This window comes from Erithacus rubecula (assembly GCF_903797595.1).
Source record: "Erithacus rubecula genome assembly, chromosome: 1".
Classification (NCBI taxonomy): Eukaryota; Metazoa; Chordata; class Aves; order Passeriformes; family Muscicapidae; genus Erithacus; species Erithacus rubecula.
This window is the reverse complement of record NC_136658.1, coordinates 4,627,737-4,648,061: the sequence shown is the minus strand read 5'-3', so window position 1 is coordinate 4,648,061 and position 20,325 is coordinate 4,627,737. Positions and strand designations below refer to the sequence as shown.

The window sequence follows — 20,325 nt, the reverse complement described above, 5'->3', positions numbered from 1 at the left end:
CTTTGCTGGCTATAAGGGGCTGTGAGCCTTCATCATCCTGTTTTCACAAGCACTTTAGGCTGGCAGGGAATGGCAGCTCTGTGACTGAGATGGTCTTATCCTGACTGCTTTTTTTTTTGGGTTTTTGAGCTATTACACAGAAAAATGTAAATGCAATCAGGAACAAGCAAGCATTGAAGAGATTCAGAGATTCAGAGCACACTCCCTGCCCTGTTCCCCACCCTGGAGGGCTGCTGGAGCTCTGCCCCTCCCTGCAGGCAGGGCACCTGTGCTTGCTGCTCTGGGTGCCAGCAGTGCCAGGGTGCAGCTGAGGACAGCCAGATCCCTGGAAAGCCTGCCTAATCAGGCATTTTGTTATTTGGCACAAGTGACTGCACCAAGGGGAAGGTGATTTTTGAGCTGTTTCCTATCCAGGACTGTATTTCTGTGTGTTACGCTGGCATTCTCTGGGGAAAAAAGTGTAATGTTCCAAGTTGGTTTCAGAGAGGATCACACAGAAGCAAAATCTGAGGACCTTGGTCCAAGAGGTTTTGCAGACATCCATGAAAATTCACACTGTCTTTATCATGAAACCACAGTGATGATGAGAAACTGACACAGTGCAGGTAAATATTTAAGGCCAGTGACATAAGAATATGAAAACACACCTGAAAAATGAATGAATCAAAGTGTGAATACCATGCTGGAGAAGCAGCACTTTGGATCTGCCTTCTCCATGATGTCTGCTGGGCAATTGTCCTGCCAGCTTGAGGAATCTGTCAATATGATTAAGGACTGACAAACTCTAAGTGTGTTTTGCTTGACAGAACATTGTTTTTGATTTTAGTAATCCACAGTTGATTCCCACGATGCTTGTTTTCTAAGATGCAGGCTTACAAAAATCCCAAGAATTACTTCCATACAGTTGATCAGAGGCAGGGACAAATCTCAGCCCTGAACATTTATCCCTCAGTGGCCCCTTGGAATCTGGTTCAACATGCTAACCCCACAAAGAAAAAGAATTAAACAAACTTGCTTTTCTTGACATCACAACATCTTGGATTCACAACATCTTTGTGAGTTGCATTGATTTACTGGAACCAGCACCAGCAGCAGGAGGTGGTGGACTGAGAAAGGGAGAAAGGACTGTTGACAAAAAGTGGGCATTGAATCAGCTCCAAATGTTACATATTATTTCATTCAAATCCTTGTATTCAAACTTCTCCTGCCTCTAAGAGTGAAGCAAAGTACATCACCCCTGGTGCCCACAGGAGCATGTAATCAAGGAATTAATTAGAACCAATGAGCCTGCAGCCCAGCTTCCAACCTGCAATTTTCCCATATGGACAAGCACCTTATATGTAAGTGTGAATGCCATTCTGACACAGATTTGTATATAAAATGCAGCACTGTTTTCAATGGAAATCATGCCCCAAAACCATAATTATACACTCTGTTAAAAGCAGAGCTGAAAGCACTACCTGTAATCAGCACTGCTAGGTATTGTTGTCCTCTGCTTTGGCTGTGGTTAGGCTTGATTTAAAAAATTTAACCTATTGGGATGAATTTATTTTTTTTACATCAGATATGGTTTAGACCATATTAAAAAATCCACCAAAAAAAAGAAGAAAAGAAACATGAATTTCTACCACTAACAAGAAAATAAAGGTGGTTTTTGTTTTTTTTTTTCTTTTGCTGAGGCTCTGATTATAATATCCTTATTGGGATCTGGCTTGTTTCTGTCATGGAAGAAGAAATTCAACAATCAGAACAGCATTGTCATTGTTTATTCCAACCCTTTGAAAAATTATGTGTGTTAGGAAATATTTAGCTGGTTTCATTTTGCATGTGCTCAGGGGAAGGATCAGTATAGAAAACCTCCAAAACCTCCATCTGGAGCAAGGTTGTGCTGACAACCCACAGACTGGCCACTGCTCATGCTGGAGCAGTTTTCTTGCCAAACACAACATTTCTTGGCAGATTTGCTTTCTTAGGGACAGCTATGAATCTGCCCTTGCTGAGGCATCAGCAGACACAGCTCACTGTAGTGTACACACAGATCAGACAGCAACATGGGAAGTGCAAATTCAGAGCTTCCAGGAAGCAAAGCTCAGAAGGACTCAATTCCAGAAACCTGCCAGGTTGACATTTGAAGGTGGGAGGGGGATTTAGGGACAAAACAAACAAAAGCAAAAGCCCCCAAAACCTAAAACAAGAACCAAACCTGAAAACATTCAGAACCTCAAACCTAAACGTGGTGTCCAGCTTTGGTTTGTTTCTTTTCCATTTGAATATAAAGAGAGTAGTTTTCTGTAAGTCTGAGCCATGGGGTTTCCCCTTTTAAATGGGTATCACAATTTTTTAAATGGAAACCCTCAGACTGCTGAGGCATTGGTGCCTTTGACTTGGATCTGCCTTTCTTCAGAGGCCACATCCACTATCAGTGAGGCTCAGGTGAGGCTGCCTGGACAATACAGCTCCTCCATCAATGTATCTTAGAGCAAAGACTGAAGGGAGGCCTGAGATCTAAATGTGCTCATCAAAAGCTGCCAGGAGAGACAAAGCAATGTCAAACACAGGTGCTGTGTTAGGCTTTTTCAGCAGATGTGCCCACCTTCCTCTTTTTTTTTGGCTACACTTGTCCTCAGTCAAACTCCACTTACTCTGTATTTTTCAAATGGTAGAGGACAAGCTGGGAGCAAAACATCCAGCTGCTGTCTGGAAATGCAAGCTTGCACTTTGTACTGCTGATTTTGACCCTATTTTCCCTATTCTCATCCTCGGTGCCATCAGTTCTTCTCTTCCTATAGCCTGAGAGATCTTTGAAGTGACTTAGCCCTTCAAATCTGACCAAATCTGATTACAGCTTGTTTTCCTGCTGGGTAAACAAGATCACCCCTTTGAGGAGCATCATTAATAACCCCTTTCCACTCAAGCTCCCTTGAGGCAAAACCTCCTGACATCCTTTCTTTAGGTAAATCCTTACAATGCTCACATTAATCCCCTGGTTCTCCAGCTTAATGGCTTTGCCTGTAGCACTGTAAGTGCTGCCTTACTGAACTCCATTGTCTACACAGTCAATTATCTTACCAAAATAAACCTGCTAAGATAACCAGGCATGAGATGGCCTTGGTAAACTCATTTTGCACTTGATCTCATTTCCCACTTACTGAGGTCAGGCTAGCTGGCTGCTTGGGGATCCCAGCTTACACAGCTCTCCAGCCTCAGTTTCTTAATGACAGCAATGACCTTTGCTACCGGTAGAAAGTCTCACCACTGGACTGTATTTTCACATGCCAGTTCCTGAATGGGGCAATTATGTTGCCCCTCATTTCCCCTTACCACCACCCACACCCTCTTGAGCAAGGAGTACAAGCATTTCTTGTGGTTTGTTTCATCCTGGCCACAGCCCAAGGCTCTGAGGGTTCCTCACAGCCAGCCTTGTTTATGGCTGGACACAGTAATGTCAGCCCAAGCGTGGCCTTGCAGGTTTCACTCTCACTAAAACAACCCAAGCCATGCATCAGCAGGTGACATCAAAGCAGCTGGCATGTCAGGGATAGCCAGTGGGAGAAAATAAGAAGGCTCTGGGGACTGAGGACAGGATAAGCAACATTTCACTTTCCAAGCAGTGGTCCCAGTGAGAGCAGGTGACTGAACAGCATGAACAGCATGCAGAAAGATCTCACACTCCTCTGCCTCTTACAGCTCCCCAGCCACTCCAGTGCCATGGCAGTGCTGACAGACCAGAGACCAGCACATTCCCTACACCCAGCAAATGTCTGTGCTGACACACAGCCAGAACCCTGGGCTCGTGCTCCTGTCACATCCCTGCAAACAAGGAGCTGTCCTGTGCTCCTGCTGCTCTGGGGCTGGGGGAGAGCACAGGGATGGGCTTTGATACAGGATGAAAGCACAAGTGTGTTCTGGGGTCACTCCATGATGCTTGTATTCCCAATGGTCTGTTCTGGATATTAAATTCTGCAACTTAAGATTGGTTCCAGGAGTGAAGGGGAGAGAAGAGGTGCAGAGTTTGTTATCAGAGTCTGCACTTGCTCCCCTGCATCCTTCACACAGGCTGGGTTGTCTGCAGTGGACAGCAGGAGAGAGCTTTCCTTGGCTTTTAGTTAGTTTTTGACTAGCTGAGAAGTTCCCTGGACTGTTTTGGTTTTTTTAATTTTTTTTTTGTTTTTCTTGGAATTGTTTGAACCTGCTCTGGACTGAAAAGACCCAGAAGAGCACCAGGAGCTCACACCTGTGGCACACCAGGCCTGGGCTGGGCTGTGGCATTTCCCAGACTGGAGGGATTGAGAACAGCCTGAGTGAGCTGGGCTGTGACCCATGGAAGGGACCTTCTGAATTTGTCATCTCATCAGAGCAGTGAGAGGTTTTGTTGTTTAGTATTGTTCATTTTTCTGCTGGGGAGTGCTTTGCCTGCTTTTTTTCCCCACTTCTCTCTGAGAAAATCTTTTTCCAATAGTCTTTTTCCAGTTGGGTGAGGGGCTGCTTGAATCTCTTTCCTAGAGGGATCCCATTCAGATGTTTCCTCCCAAATTTGCCCTAAACCAAGACAGTGTGATTTTCTCCTCTGCTCCAAGCAGAATTGACTGCTCAGAGGCAGTGCAGAGCACTGTCATCAGAGAGCTATAGATCACAGCAATTCTAAACCTACAAGAAGGGCAGCATCTTTATTCCTGTGCCTCTCTCTGTCTCTTGGAGTTATTTTCCTAACTTTCAACAACATGTGCTTACTTTTTTCCCCCAACCAGATTCTCTTACACTGCCCAGCAGTTTTGTGCAGCCACATACTTGGCAGACCAGTGGCCATGTCCTGCTAGACCTCAAGTGCTATCTCAGCTTTAGGAGCAAGAGGTTTCACAGTTAGCAGCTTCCTTTGCCTAGTGACTGCTGTCAGGAGCTTGCCTGTCCTTTCTGCTGGACCAGCCTCATCCTGGGAACACACCAGGGGACTGAGCACAGCACTAGTGTCTTTGGTGACCTCTCTAAAGTCTCCATTGCCCTGCAAATTTGGGTATGTGCACAGGGTGGGGGGGTTAAGCTGGGAGAGCAGAAGCCAGTGCCCATGTGCTTGCTCTTCCTTTCAGGAGGAGTTTTCCATGCATCAAAACAATGTCATCACTGAATTGCATCACCCAAAGCACGTAAATAGAGAAAGGAAACATAGGAAGATATTTTTAAGCTTGTCAGACCAGTGCATAAAACAGAATATTCAGTGATGTTGTTCACATGTTCCTCTTCCGTCACAAACCAGCACTTCTCAATTCTCTGAAATTCAATTCATGAAGAATCAAATGCAGAAGTAACTTTTCAAATGTTGAGCTTTGTGCTGTTCCTAAGCCCTTTCTCATTAATTTCATGCCCTTCTGTTCTTCTGTTATATGTTGAAAAGCAGGAGTTGTTCCCAAGAACAGCAGTATTACAGAGGGAGCTGGTGAAGAAATAGCCACAAGAGAAAGACAAGAAAGAAGGTCCTGGTTACAACCCAGCATCAAAGAAATCCCTGTGGTGGAATATAACCACCCAAACAAGTAAGTCAAGGCCACCACAGGGCTTTTCCTAACCTATTACACCTACAATTTTGTCTGCTCTCAGTTTAAATCATTCAAACTAAGGAAAGTCATCCTTCAGCCTTCCAGGTCCTGATACTATCATACCTCCCCAGTAAGCTAATAGGAATTTCTGAGTATCATTCCCACCCACCTGCTCACACTTCACAAACTTCAACTATTGCCTCCAGACTCTCCCACTCTCAAGCTTAGCTCTTGTGCCTGTACATAACCCATGATTTCTGCAGACATCTTGAACACACTTGCAACTTGCTGGCAGAAGAAAGAGAAGCCTTTATTTACCAACCTTGTTCCTTCTTCATCCTTATTTTTACACTACTTCTATCCTTGCAAAACCAGGAGCCTCAGCAGAGCTTTGATTGGGATTAGAGGGCTGTGATTTCTGTCCCAGAATACTGAGCTCCTTCTCCTGTAGCTGTTCTTTTCCTGGCACATCTTTTCTACACCATGGACTGCAATCATGCTCCCCAGACTTTCTCTTTTCCCACAGAAAGGAGAAAGCTGCTCTCAAAGCAGAAAACACATCTAACACTTCAAATATCACTCTTGCACAATGCAGGAGGAACATCACTGTTTCAAAACCTACAGCATGATGAAACCTCCTCCCCTTGCATTGCTAAGCACCACATTTCATTAGGGTTTATCTTCACTGGAAGCACCAAGGACCTCCAAGTTTAGCCTGCTGATGCTGTAGGGTGAGTTGAGAGTGCTTGTAAGGCAGGATTGTGTCATACCTCTGCTTGATAGGCTCCTCCCCACCCTAATACTCTCTGAAAGGACAGGGACTCAACTGCCAGCAGCTTCTGCAAATAAAGCACCTGAAGGGACAACAGGGCACACACTGCCACCATGCAAGTGGGGAACACAGTCCAGCACACAATCCAAAATGAATTTTTAATGTTCACCTTTTTTTGTAACTCCTGGCCTGAAGGTTTCGTGTAGTTCTGAGGAAATGTCCTACTGAGTCTCAACCAGTTTGGAGCTCCAGTGTTGTAGTGTTACCCTTCACAGCCCCCTCAAATAGGAGCACTCAACCCTGAGCTCATCTACAAAGGCATATTTTTTTAGTCAGAAAGAATTACCCTTTTTTTCCCAGATTAATGTAAAGGAAAATTCTAAATCTAAGTGAGTGCTAACCAGTGTCCAGCACATGGCAGGGGCAGGTCAGCAAGCTTCTCCAACATGGTACTTTCCAGATGGCATATCCTGGCCACTGGTGCAAAAAAGCCTAAATTTTTATTAATAAAAGATACAAAAAATCACCAGAAAAGTGCAACATGGTGAGTTTAACTCTTTGCAGTGCTCAGCATCAGAAGGCCATCTTTGCAAAGGGAGAGAATTGTTCCCATCTCCCCACACCACAGTCTGAGCCAGGGCAATGCTTCTCTGCAATACCTTGGAGATGGAGGTGTTCCCTGATGGAAAATGCTCTCCTCAGACACTTTTGGACATCCCATGGGACTCACACACCGAGATCCCTTTGGGAACAATGCATCCCTTTGAGCTTGAAGGCTGCTGCTCTCCCCACCCTTGGTTTGCAGGCTGCTGCTGCTGGTTCCTGCTGCTGGATCATTATTTGCTGTCTGCCTGTGAGGAGCCCTCAACACTTCTCTCTGACATCTCTTGGATGCCACTTAACAGCATTGCATATTATGTTTTCATTTTTTAGGAAGCTGAGAATTCAGGAAGCTGGAAGCAATTAGGAGAACCAAACATTTTAGTGCCGCAGGCAATTTTTTGCCAATCTAGAGATGTTGTCCCATCTTCCTCCTCTGTTTGAGTAGCCCTCTGACTTTCCTCTCCACTCCTCTGTCCTTGAGGCTGGAGCAGAAGCCATTCCTGACAGCCATTCTTCAAGACAAAAGCAGGAGGGGTTTTCCCTCTCACAGACCCAAACCTCAGGAGTGAAAAGCCCCGCTTTGCTTTTGAGCACTGCACCAAGCTGGGTAAATTCAGAGCTGTTCTAGAGAAAACAAAATGCAGCACAGAAGCAGAAAAGGTCATCAGGCACTGCTGGCAGTGTTGGAACACCATTTTCCATTTCTTTTTCTGTTACCATTTCTCCTGCTAGATGCTTCTCAAACTCCACATTTGCACAGGGCACAGAGGAGGAGTAGATCTAGGAATGAACATGGCACGATGAGGGCTGATGCCCATTGAGGCTACCAGGGTTGATGCTCCCATGCAGACCTCAGCTACCTGAATTCCCCCAAGCCCCCCACTCTGACTTGCCCCCAAATTCCCCAGGGACTCTGCTCTGACCCAGTGTTACATTTGTGATTGCCCTGAAATCCCCCAGGGCTGCAGCTCAAAAACTACCACTGCTTTCTCACACAGACACCAAGGGAGAAATTTTTGTTTTCCCTCCATATAAGAGGTGCTGGTACCTTCTGGGGTCAACAAAGGCTCTGGAGACCCGGTGTAGAAGTAATTGCCAGCTGGTAAAAATGTTCAGCTTCCACAAAGTGCAATTCCAGCCATGCTCAGTCTTGTTTCTTGCTCCTGTGTTGTGCTCATATCCCTTCCCCATCTATACACCTTCAGCCACCTAACCACTACCAAAAAAACCCCCAAAACTCAAAGGCTAAAGCAAAGCAGTGGGATCACAAGGCACATACTGCTGGACACAGCAAAGATCAGCCCTGGTTTAGGAGGGGTTGGGGTCCCAGGGAGCTGATCTGGGCCATGCTGGGGTAGTGGGGAAAGCGATGCCCCAAATACTGAAGGAGGTTTTCTAGAGAAGGGAGGCTCAGGGGTGACCTTACTGGTCTCCACAACTACCTCTTCTACATTCTCTTCTACCATGCCTGCAGGAAACAGCCCTAATCTGGGCTGGGGAGATTCAGGCTAGGTATTTGGGAAGGTTTTTCACTGTTAGGATGGTCAGGCATTGGAATAAGATGCCCAAGGAGGTGGTGGAGTCACCACTCCTGGCAGTGTTCAAGAGGTGTCTGGATGTGGTGCTGGACGATGGTTTTGTGCTTAAGGGGTTAAAGTGATTGAGCTGGGAGGATGGTTGGACTTGGTGATCTTGACAGTTTCTTCCAATCCTGGTAATTCTGTTGGAAATGACGCAACTCCAAAACTATTTTTATGTAACTTTAGTCAGCTGTTCATTAACTTTTGCCCAGAGTAGGTGAATCAAAGTTTCTCTTTGGAAGATTCTGTTCAGACACTGGGTGAGGTCTGATGAGTTTAACATCAACAGATTGGGAGCTGCCAGAAAATACACAGCAGGTAAATGAACATAAATGAACATTATGCTGGATGGAGTTGAAACATGTAGTCTGAGAAAAGATTGGTAAGAGGACCAAAGAATGAGCACCTAATCAGCATCAAAGGTAAAGGGATCAATAACTAAAAGGAGATAGAATACTAAGAATTGTGTAATTGAGGACCAATGAACGTGAATGTCTTTAGAGTTTTTTAATGTATAAATACGTGAGAAGTCTAGTACACAACCACGTATGGTGTAATGATTTTCACTGCGCAACCCGGACCGCACATTCTGGCCAGAATAAAGTAACGCTGCGATTTTAAACACTGAAAAGATGTTGTCAGAGTTCCCGTTTTTCCTGCAGTTTCAGTGGTTCTGTAAGGGGGCGAGCAAAGGACAAAGATTCCTGGCAAAGGCTGGAGGCTCTGCTCAGGCTTCAGCAAGGAGGGGAAATATAACCCAAAGTTGAGGAAAGCTCTCCCAAAATCTGTCCCCAGCACAGACACAGAGGGAAATGCTGTCGGCGCCCTTTTTTAAAAAACACCCAAACAGTCGTTTCCACACATCGCCTTCACCTTCCTGGTGGCAGTTTCGATTCCGAGGGCTCGGCGCGGCTCTCCTGAGGGCAGCCCCGAAAATGAAAGCCGGCCGAGCCGGGCCCGGGGGGCAGCCGAGGGGGGACCGGGGGAATCCCGCAGAGAGCCCGGGGGGCTCGCAAGCCGCGCTGCTGAGGAGGGCTCGGGGCGCTGCCATGGAGGAGCCGAGCCCGCCCACGGCGGGGGGACGGGCCGAGCGAGCCGGACGCGGAGCTGTGCGCGATGAGCGGCGCCCCACGGGCCGCGGGGGGCTCTCCTGGGCTTATGGAAAGCCGCTGGAAGTGATGGCCGTGCTGGCGGGGCTGGCGGCGATCGCCGGGCTCGCTGTGTAAGTGTCCGCGGGGCCCCGGCTCGGGGGCTTCGCCGCTTCCGCTTCTCGCAAGAGAAAAGGAGAAGCGAGCCCTGAGTTTTGGGGGAGGGCGTGGTTGGTGTTTCATGGCTGAGGTACCGCGGGGTGGGAGCGCTGGCTGCGGGAGCGGCCGCTGGTGCTGCCTGGCCGAGGAGCAGGGCCGAGAGTCAGCGCCATTGCCTGGCCCGGCCCGAGCTGTCAGGGCAGCCAGGCCTTACCCGCACCCTTCACTTGTGTCCCTGAGGATCAGCCAGGCTTTGCCCCTGACCCTTCACTTGTGTCCCTGAGGATCAGCCAGGCCTTACCCGCATCCCTCACTTGTGTCCCTGAGGATCAGCCTCAAAGCCACTGGGTACTGATCTGAGCTCACTCATGTACTCAGAAAAGAGAACATGGTTGTGGTCACATATGCTGCGTCTGAAGAGGAGCATTGCTCGTGATTTTTGGTCTTTGAGCTGGCTTTATCCAGCAGGGCATCTCCAGTGCCCCTGGTCCAGGGCTGGGCTCCCCAGGAGCTGCCACACACTTACCCACGGTAGATAGGTGCAGAGGGTGCACCTGCTGTGAAGAAATGCATCCTCTGAGTAGTGAGACTTGTGTGCCAAGCAGGGTACCCAGCCTGACAATTCTCCTCCTCTTTTTTATTTATTATTATTATTTTTTTTCTTCTCATAGTGTCTTCTACATTGAAGTAGTCGGAGGCAAAATGTGTCCTAAGGAGGTGGAAAACTACGTGGCATCCATGGTGCTGAGTGCACTGGGCGACACGCTGGGATATAACAACGGGAAATGGGAGTTCCAGCTGAGTGGCCCCGTCATCCACAGGGAGCTGGCAGAGATGGGGGGACTGGGCAACTTCAGCATCCAGGGCTGGAGAGTCAGCGATGATACCGTGATGCACTTGGCCACGGCCGAAGCGCTGGTAGCTGCCGGGAAAAACCCAAGCTTGCCACATCTCTACTCTCTGCTTGCAAGGAACTACAAGGAGTGCATGAATGACATGGAGGGCAGAGCTCCAGGTAACCCCTTTATTGCACTGTCTGGGTAGAGCTGTGTTGTCACTCGTGTCTCTCCTGCAGCTTGGAGTTTGGGCTGGCCCCGGCTCTGGTTCGGCTGTTTAGAGTGTTAACTGTAATCCACATAAAGGCAAAAGTGTTTTACACTCAGTACCAGTTTCAGGATGAGCTAAAGAGAACAGAGTAAGGCAAGTTGAAGTGGTTTGGGCTTCTCTGAACTGGATGAAAAAGATACTGTTTTGCCCACATTTACAAAACATTCTTATGGGTGTGTCTGAGGCCTAGCCTCAGCTTGGGAAGGGTGATGGATTTTGCACTTGGGATTCCTATATTCAGTGGATAAAAAATGCACATTCAACTCCTGTTAGGCACACCCTGAGATGCTGCGTTAAAGCAACACCTTTAAACAGAGAATACAGAAATTCTCATCAGAAACACAACAAATTACACAAAGATCCTTGCTTGGAATAATTACAATTATTAAACCCAAAGTCTGCTTGTGGCTAGCTTGGTAACAGTCAGGCCACAATCTTCTTTTCTGAACCCTGTACTTCTGTAATCTCTCTTTTCTCTGCATAGACACAGTGGTGCTGAGTTTGTGTCACATGCCAAGGCATGTACAGCACATCCCTGTGTTCACCCAGCCCTCCTGACCCAGCTGTTCCCTGAGGAATCCATCTGTCTTGTGCTCATGCTCTTCTGGATGCTAGGATTACATTTAAATTGGAGCTGCTTAGGCTGGGCCTCTAATTTGACCAGCACAGGAAGTGTGAATTATCCAGGAAACACTCAAATTCAGCAGTCCTGTGCAAAGTTTATACATTGAAATTGTATGCTTAGATGTGGTTATTTGGAGTGGCCAGAGTATGTCAAGAGTGTTCTGTCTTGACATTAAACATGGGAAAGGTCAAATCTAGCCACTGAGAATAGTGTATTGGAGCTGTGCATTTCCAGAATAAACCAGGTTGGAAACCCGAACAGGAAATTTATTCTGCTTACCTTTCCACAGTGGGCTCCTATCCTTGGGTAAAGAACTAAATTATCAGTCTTCTTTTAACACCCAGCTATATAACTGCTAGTTGTTGGAGTGGCCTAATTAATTAAATATTTAGGAAGGGTAATGATGCTTGTCAGGACAGCCAAAGCTGGCAGATCAAACTTCCAAGAGATTCACTGCAGTTTTGGTGAAGCAGTGTAGTTTAGTTCTCCCAGCCAAGATGGACTAATCACAGCTGGCAGTGAGACAGCACCTGGAAGGATTTTCACTCTCTAACCTTGGTGACTAAAACCTAAGATGAAAAGAACCTAAAACTTAAAATGTTAGTAAATAATATCTAAGGATAATAAGGCACATACTGCATTCCTTCTGTGACTAAACTGACCTGCAGTATACCCAAAAGAAGTTGTCATTTGGAAGTGAAGAATTTGAAAGCAAACTTGCTCTGGACATTAAGAGGAGTGACAAGGAAAGGTCAGATTGTCTAGGTAAAAAAAGAAACATGTATTGTTTAGTGGGTCCAAAGACAATTTAACATCTTATAATCAGAATTGCTCCTGCTGCAGCTACAGTAAAGGCATTCAGCTCTGAGAGTTTAAATCCTGACCCTTAGCACTTTAATTCTCAGTGAAGGGAATACCTAATTCATACCTGAAAAGCTGTCTGCAGTCTGGAGTCTCCATGCCATATTGATAAGTCCTACTGATAAAAGCTGCATGCCAATAACCTTTTTTGGCAGTTCAGAATAAATGGATTTTGACTGAGAACATAATCCACGGTGGTGCTGTTCTGGCCTAAGTACTCACCAGGGAATTGCAGCCCTGAAGGCTGAGAATGGAAAGTTGCTGTAGGAATTTTTGCCCCACACAGAAGAGATTTCCTTAGAACAATGGGGGAAAGTCACACTGATAGCTCACACCAGGGAGCCCAGACCTGAAAACCCAAAGCTGCAGTAACAAAGGGATTCCCACAACGTTCTGAGTCATAGGACAGCTACAGCAGGGTCCCTCAGGGACACAGCCCCAGGAGAGAACTCAGGGGTAGTAATTCACTGACAAGGTAATCCTTACATCCACTGTTGCTGCTGTGATGTGCCACAGCCCCATATTCATAGTTCCTTGCAGATTACAAAACCAGTGAATTAAGCAACACAAGTGTAGACATGCTTCTTTTTCCATGGTACAACTACAGCACTTCTCCAGGAAACCTTCTGCTTCAAAATTGTCTTTTGGTTCTAGTCCTCTTTCTTTGGAATTAATTACCACTGTGTGGTTTGTTAAATTTTTTTTTTTTTTTTTTAATGTACTGATCAACTCCAAACAAATGTTACTGTCTGTCCTCTTGAAGAGTTTGGGTAAGTGGAAAGGAAGCTGGTCCTAAAAATTGAGTCCAGCTGTTTTGAAACTTTTTTCAGGTTGCCCTAATTCACACACTACTTTTACCTTGTATTTCTTCTTTCCTTACACCAGTACTATGCTTAGGTTACTTTTAATTTCTTGTTGTTAGTAGAAAGGATTCGTAACCAGGATGTGAAGGATTTCCTAAACAATTTCCTAATTCAAAAACTCCCATCAGCAGTTTTTTTAAAACCTGTTTTTATAAAAAGCCCTGATGTGATTCCAGTGTAGTCTTCCAAAATTGGCTTTCCAATGTTTTAATATTTTAACTGTTTTAAAAGTGTGAGGGATAATACTTTTAATACTTCATAAATTGTAGGAGTCTTAGCTGTCATACACTGCTTTGTTTTACACAATTTTTTCCACTTGCAAATTACCAGTAGTCATCTCCTAAAATAATATGCACAGGCTTAAAGCTGCAAGCAAATTGCATTGCACAATTACCAGTTTCTTTCCATCTGAAGCCTTGTCATCTTCCTTTTTATTTTAGCTACATTAGTGCAAGAGCAATCTCACTTTTTAATCAAGGACTGAGGTGTGTGGTCTCAACCTGCCCAAACGTGTCCTGAAGAAATGTGTTTTTTTTGAAGTTTCAGCAAGAGTAATCTTTGCTTTTGTTATGCAGATTTTGATTTTAAGCTACCTTAGTCCCTGTGCTCTCTCTCCTCCCCCTTGCTTTCCCGGAATAAGTTCTCTTTTACCAGAATATACAAATAGAGTAGTTGGTACAACTTTTTAAAAACGTGGGTTTGTTTGACAGGTTCATTTTAATGTCCTGTTACAAGTCATTGGTTACAGTGCTTGGTATGATGAGAATTTAAAAAAAATGCCTCAATTTTCTGTGAGTCATCACAAGGTTGGAAATTATGCTGATATCCCTCTTAACAATTTTGATATATGACAGCCAGCACTGAATTAGTAAACTACATGAAATTAAGAGGCCTGAACATGTTCCCATACTGAGACTTCCTAAAAGCAAACTCACAGGCACTTCAGTTAGAGTTGGTGGTGACCAGTCCCAGCAGAGCTAAAGACACTTGGTCCAGCACGTGACATTATTCCTGGCAGTGGCCAGCTGTTAGTTATTTTTAGCACATGTCCAGAAGCCAGTCTTAAAGCTGTGCATGGATTTGGAGATATTTCAGTTGCAAGGGTGCTGTAAATACAGGTAAAACAGGCTGCCATAAATCAAACCCTACTGCCAAACACAGGCATGGAAGTGCAGAAGCCAAGAGCTGAGAAGGGCACTTAGTGTGGTGCCTGGCTGTGATTAGCAAGGTCTACTGTGTGATTGAGGTGCACCAAAGTGAGGTGAAATTGCTTGAGCAGCTACTATCCCAGTGAGGGAACAAAGTATAGGATCAACAGTCTAGTTTTGGGGCTGCTGCTGTTACCCTGTTGAGAGAGGACTGAGAACTGAGCACACTGGAGTTATTCTGCTGAGTCCACCTTTGCCACTGTCCAACACATTAGAACTTAGATGAAGTTGCTTGAAACCTGCCTTGATTTACCTTCCTGCTGGAAAAGAAGTATTTCAGATTGGGCCAGAAGAGAAGACTAGGAGAAAAAAGCAAGGTAGAAAACAATTAAAGATAATTCAATGTCCCAAACCTGCTTTTTCTTTACACACAATCATTTGGGCTTAGCTCTCAAAACATTTCACTGTCTTGGCTGGGGAAGCTGGCTGGGGGCTCTGAAATTTAGGTGCTTTCTTTGTCCTATGAATATATTGGATGAACAAACATTAGTCTGAAAAAACAGCACTGGAAGAGCAGAGTAATTTCTTTGAAAAGTAAATAGCAGAGATATGAAAGAGATGTAGGTGGGCTTGCCTCATTTCTTCCAGTCTTTCTGTAGAACCCTTTGGTGGCAGTATTTGGAGATGAACTAGTGAGCTGGACAAACCTTTGGTCTCTTCTAGCACTGCTCTTCAGCTTATGGAAGAGGAGCACAGTAAAGCCAGTTATGCAGACTGTGTTGAGGTGGGAGAGGTGCTACACTTTCTGACAAACTTAAACTGCAGCAAGGGAGAGCTGGAAAACATTTTCTGTCAGTGTATTTTCTGTTAGTGAGGCCATGGGAAAGATTCTTGAGGATTCAGAATTTCAGTCCCAAAAATCCTGGGAATTTTATGATGCAAACCCTTGGAATTCTGGCTGCAAAAACCTGGGGATTCCAAGCTTAGAACTCTCAGAATTTCATCCTGAAAACTCTGGGAATTTCAGCCCCAAAATCCTTGGAATTTTTAACACCCAAAGCCTGGGAATTCTGGCCCCAAAACCCTGGAAATTTTGGCCTCAAAATCCTGGAATACTCAGCCTTGAACCCTGAGACTTCCAGTCCCCAAAATGTGGGAATTTCAGCCCCAAGATCTGGGAATTGTGGCTCCAAAATTCTGGGATTTCCAAGCTTTGACGTCTTAGAATTCCAACCCAAAAGTTTTGGGAATTTCAGCCCCAAAATCTTGGGAAATTAAGAAGTCCTGTAAAAAAGCAGTTACCTAGACTTGTCTTGTGTCAGAGATCCTATGAACCTTTCTGTTCACAGAGAGAGATACCTAGGCATGTGTGTATGTATCTACTAGTATATGTTTTATGGGTAACACAAAACGTGAATATAAACCACGTCAGTAAATGAGCAGTGAAGTGTTTCCTACCCCCTTTTCCCAAAAAAAAAAATTATCAGGTCTGCTGGGGAGGACGCAGGATGCTTCAGCAGTTTAAGGCAGGATGTGTATGTGAGCAAATTGTATTTTGAAGAGGAAGCTCAAATCCCGTTCGCAGAGCCATTTCTCCCCCCCTGCCCTGCCTGTCTTGCCCGTTCCCAGCTGCCTGCTGATGTGTCTCCTGTCTGGGCTTGCTGTTGCAGGCTCCACGTCCCTGGAGGGCACGGCGAAGCTGGCCCCGGGGCGGCCGGACGGCTGGCGGATCCCGTTCAGCCCGCGGGCGGGCGGCTGCGGCGCCGCCATGCGCGCCATGTGCATCGGGCTGCGCTTCTACCGCCCCGAGCAGCTGGACACGCTGCTGCGGGTCAGCGTGGAGAGCGGCCGCATGACCCACCACCACCCCACCGGCTACCTGGGCGCCCTGGCCTCCGCCCTCTTCGCGGCGTACGCGGTGAACGGCGTGCCCCCCCCGGCCTGGGGCAAGGGGCTGATGGAGGTGCTGCCACGGGCTAAGGCCTACGTGCAGGAGTCCGGCTTCTTCGTGAAGGAGAACATGGAGCAATGGTGAGCTGAGCTCCCTGCACCGCCATTTCTTAAAGCCCTCGCACGACTCTGCTCGTACTTGTTTCGGTCATCACATGATGGTAAAGTCCTGGGGTAGCACACACCTACCGTAGGATCAAACCAGTTCAGATTACCTTAACTTGGGGGGAAAAAAAAAGGCAGGTTGTGTTTGGGTCGTGCAAAAAATGGACCGTTTTTTGGGACCAGTATGAAGTAGATAGACTTGTCACCTCATGCAACTGTCACCTTATGAAAGATGGCAGTCAGGGCTGGGGAACAGCATCAAGCTTAGGGCTGAGCTCAGTTTGAAAGTTATAACCAAATCTGCCTGCGTATTCACTGCACCTCTGTATGCAGGGGCTCACACAGAGGTAGAGCTGCTCTGAATTTGGGAGGATGACTCAGTTCTCACTCTGAGCCCTTGAATCCTGCAGGTGCTGGGCTGCCTTCTCTCATGTGGCTGGAGGGAGGGGAAATTTAACTCACTGAAACATGTCCTTGTGCCTCTTACTGTAAATCACTGTAAGTCCCCAGTTTTGACAAACACAGGCTGCCTGCCATTTTGCTGAGCACTGGCTCTTGGCGTGGCGCGTTTTCCGCTGGTGCCTGCGTGTGCTCAGCTGGGACAACTCACAGCCGCTCCACCCCATCCTGTCTGGCAGGTATTACTTCGAGGAGCAGTGGAAGAAATACCTGGCGGAGAGAGGCATCTCGGACGGGGTGTCGGCGCCCAGGTTCCCCTCGGAGTACGGCGTGGAGGAGAGGGACTCGTTCTACGCGTCGCTGAGCTACAGCGGCTGGGGCGGCGGCAGCGGGCACGACGCGCCCATGATCGCCTACGACGCGCTGCTGGGCGCGGGCGGCTCCTGGGCGGAGCTGGCTCACCGCGCCTTCTTCCACGGCGGCGACAGCGACTCCACGGCCGCCATCGCCGCCAGCTGGTGGGGCATCATCCACGGCTTCCAGGGGGTGCCCCCCTCCCTCTACGCACACCTGGAGTACAAGGAGCGCCTGGAGAAGGTAGCCAGGGATTTGTACAGCATCCTCTAGCAGGAGGTGGCGGGGCAGCCCACAGGCAGGCTGTCCTGGGCTCGCTTGCTTGGTCTGCAAACCCACTGCATTAATCACCTGAATCTAAGCCGGAGCTAGACCTGCCTTTTCTCTGAGAGCTTCAGATCTGCACTAGCTGGGGGTTGGTGGTTTGATGGGAACATACAATGGTCCCCAAGACATCTCTGCAGGGTGGCTGCACATCATCTGATCCTCAAGAGGAGCAGGAGCACCCACTGCAGCCCTGCTGGTCATGCTGCAGCATGACCTCACTCAGGCTGCTCTAAACCAGCATCCTGCCCCTACGATGGGAGCAGGAGGCACAAGCAGCCCATTGCATCTGGGGACAACAGAGCTTTCGTAGGAAATTATTTTAGTAGAGGATATTTTTTGTTTGAAGTGAATATGGAGAAAAACCCCAAACCCAACCTTAAAGCTGTGTGAGCAGTGCATTTTACCCAATTCTACACCACTTCTGCATTACAGGTAGGAGTGCACCATGCTACTTCCCTATTTCAGTGAATGTGGGAATTCAAGACTCCTTCCTGACCAAAGCGTTACTTAAGGCAAAAGTGGGTAATGAGAATTAACAGGTTGCATTTTACATCAGCTTCTGCAATGAACTATATTCTGCTTTCATCAAGCTTATTAAAGGTAATTTGCTTAATATTTGCTATGCATAATTCTACTGAAGTAAGGTTTTTCTTCAAATCCAGACTATACTATGACACAGCAAAGTGCTTTTACTGTTTTCAGAACAATTTCAAACCCAGTGTATGCCATTCAATAAAAAGACCTGACAGCCTGTGTTAAATGTTATATTCTATTATGGCATGGGTTGAGGGATGGATGGGGTATGTGGTTGGTGCCATGTGTTTGCAAGCTCCAGCTGTGAGAGGAGATGTACTGTCAATGTTAGGGAAAGAAGTTATTGCATCAAGGAGTAGGGGCAGAGGGAGAGGGTTCCCAAGAGGAGGGCCTCAGCACACCTTTATTCTGTGAGTGCACATAAAGGCATAACAAAAGCCCAAATCTGACAAAAACCATCAGCAAGAGGATTCACAATTTCAACACAGTTTACTACAGCTCTTGGGTGTGTTGTATAAAACATTTTTTAGTGCAACATAGTACAAAGTTTTTGTTGGGTGTTTTTTTTTCACCTTTTTCTTTTTTTAAAAATCCCAAACAGATTTTTCCACATCATGCATGGACAGGGTCTCTCTTCTTGAGTTTGTTACAGAAAGTTACCGCAGAGAGAGTGATTTGAAAAGTTTTGTGTTAAAACTCATTACAGGAAGAGTCTGCCTTATAAAAACTGAGAGAAGTTTGAGACTGAGCAACACACTGCCAGAGCAATGGAGAAATGTCACCAGCAGGGTACATTCAGGGACCAGCAGGGGAGCCACTCCCAGGAAAGCCTGAGCTCTGTGCAGGAACCGCAGGGCTAGAAAGAGACCCCGTCCAGCCAGGGGGGCAGGGCTCTGTTCTGGGGCAGACAGGTTGGTGAGGAGGAGTGTGGCTCAGGTGCAGAGCAGAGCTCTCCCAGGAAAGAACGGCTCCTGCTGGCTTCATTCATTCTCTCTTCTTCCTTAAAGCTGAAGTGAGTTGTGGTTCCTGCCCAGGAGCAGTACATACAGGAGACAGTACAGTCAGGAAACAATACCCACTGGCTGCAGCTGCAGCTGTTTGCACCTCGAATTCTTCATTTCCATTCACTTCTCATCCCACTCCTCTCTTTGCAGACGTCTTTGCCAGAAAGGGAAGACAAGTGTGCGGGTGTGCGATACATACAGATACAGGAGTGTGGTTTTATGCATGTGCTGGGGCCAGTAAGCAGTTACATCTCCAGGAGGCAGACTTCACAGAGGGACGAGTGGAACCGGGGCTTCCCAGCAGAAGAAACCAGTGCTGTTCTGGTGGAGGTGCAGAGGTGGCCAACTTCAAATGCCTTAGCATGGGACAATCTGCAGCCAGGTGAGGCCTCTCCCACACAGGAGAGAGGCTTCACAGTGCAGATCTCCTACCTGAAGCTTCACCACCTCTGAAAGATCAAGGCATCAGGGTCTAACTGACTTAGTGCTACAGAGCATCTGCTGAGGTCCCAAGGAGCAGTCCAACCCTCCGGAGAGGACAAGGGCTGTGGGTATGGCACCTCTCACAGGTGAGGCAGGGGGGGTCTTGTGGCTGCACCATCTGCCCCCAGTTGGCTTCAGCCATGCTGCAAGAAAAGAAATGGCCGGATTTGCCAGGAAGACATCAAGGAAGACAACAAAAGGCCATTTTTGGCAAACATTTTCTTCCGCCAGACGTAACGCTTACGGGGGAGGAGGCGGTTTCCTCCACAGGACAGGGGCTCTTGGCATTAGGGGGTGCAGGAGGACAGGTGGCCACGTGGCGAGAGCCCTGGTTTGGTTCACTGGAGCCATATCTTTCACAGAAAGAACAGCATTTCCTGCCACAGCAACTCTTGCAAGAGCAGGTGACTTTGCCAGGAGGGGGAGCTTATGGAGAAATGGATTCTCTTCCTAAAGTCTCAGAAACAAATGGCAGATGCACATACACACAGGGGGAAGATTTCTCTTGGCCAAGGGGACAGGGAAGTCCCCAGGGTGCTGGCCCCTTGCTTTGTTCATGCTGGGGAGTAGTGCAGCCTCAGGAAAACTCATGACACACGGTGGTTAACTGCACGTCCTCACTACGTGGCATGTTTGCTACTGGGCTCCTTGGCTGAACCATCCAGGGACTGTGAATCTGACCCGTGGAGCTTCTCCTTTCCTCCTTCCTGGAGTCATTACTTTGGTCATGTTGAAGCCTTCAGAGACTGGATTAAGCCTCCCATTCCCAAATGACTGGGTCACAGAGGAGATCTGCCTCATCAGAGATGGCAGCATGGACACCAGGGAAGAG

General features: G+C 47.1%; 1 protein-coding gene across 3 annotated transcripts; it reads left to right on the top strand.

Moving 5' to 3' along the window:
• The first annotated feature begins 8,785 nt into the window (after positions 1 to 8,785).
• Positions 8,786 to 19,951, top strand: ADPRH (ADP-ribosylarginine hydrolase). 3 transcript variants are annotated; one of them, XM_079308772.1, is made up of 4 exons: positions 8,786 to 8,804; positions 10,405 to 10,748; positions 16,008 to 16,368; positions 17,031 to 19,951. In XM_079308772.1, the coding sequence occupies exons 2-4, from the start codon at positions 10,436 to 10,438 to the stop codon at positions 17,416 to 17,418; spliced, it is 1,062 nt and encodes a 353-aa protein (XP_079164898.1). In that variant the 5' UTR covers positions 8,786 to 8,804; positions 10,405 to 10,435; the 3' UTR covers positions 17,419 to 19,951. The 3 variants fall into 3 exon arrangements, with proteins under 3 accessions (XP_079164898.1, XP_079164897.1, XP_079164896.1); XM_079308771.1 differs by lacking the exon at positions 8,786 to 8,804 and adding an exon at positions 9,095 to 9,248; XM_079308770.1 differs by lacking the exon at positions 8,786 to 8,804 and adding an exon at positions 9,575 to 9,708.
• Positions 19,952 to 20,325: the final 374 nt, after the last annotated feature.

Excerpts from the sequence above, each read along its gene's own strand:
- ADPRH (XM_079308770.1), top strand. The coding sequence starts at position 9,665 with ATGGCCGTGCTGGCGGGGCTGGCGGCGATCGCCGGGCTCGCTGT. Across the intron at positions 9,709-10,404 it reads GCGATCGCCGGGCTCGCTGT|TGTCTTCTACATTGAAGTAG; the intron begins GTAAGTGTCCGC and ends TTCTTCTCATAG. Across the intron at positions 10,749-16,007 it reads CATGGAGGGCAGAGCTCCAG|GCTCCACGTCCCTGGAGGGC; the intron begins GTAACCCCTTTA and ends TTGCTGTTGCAG.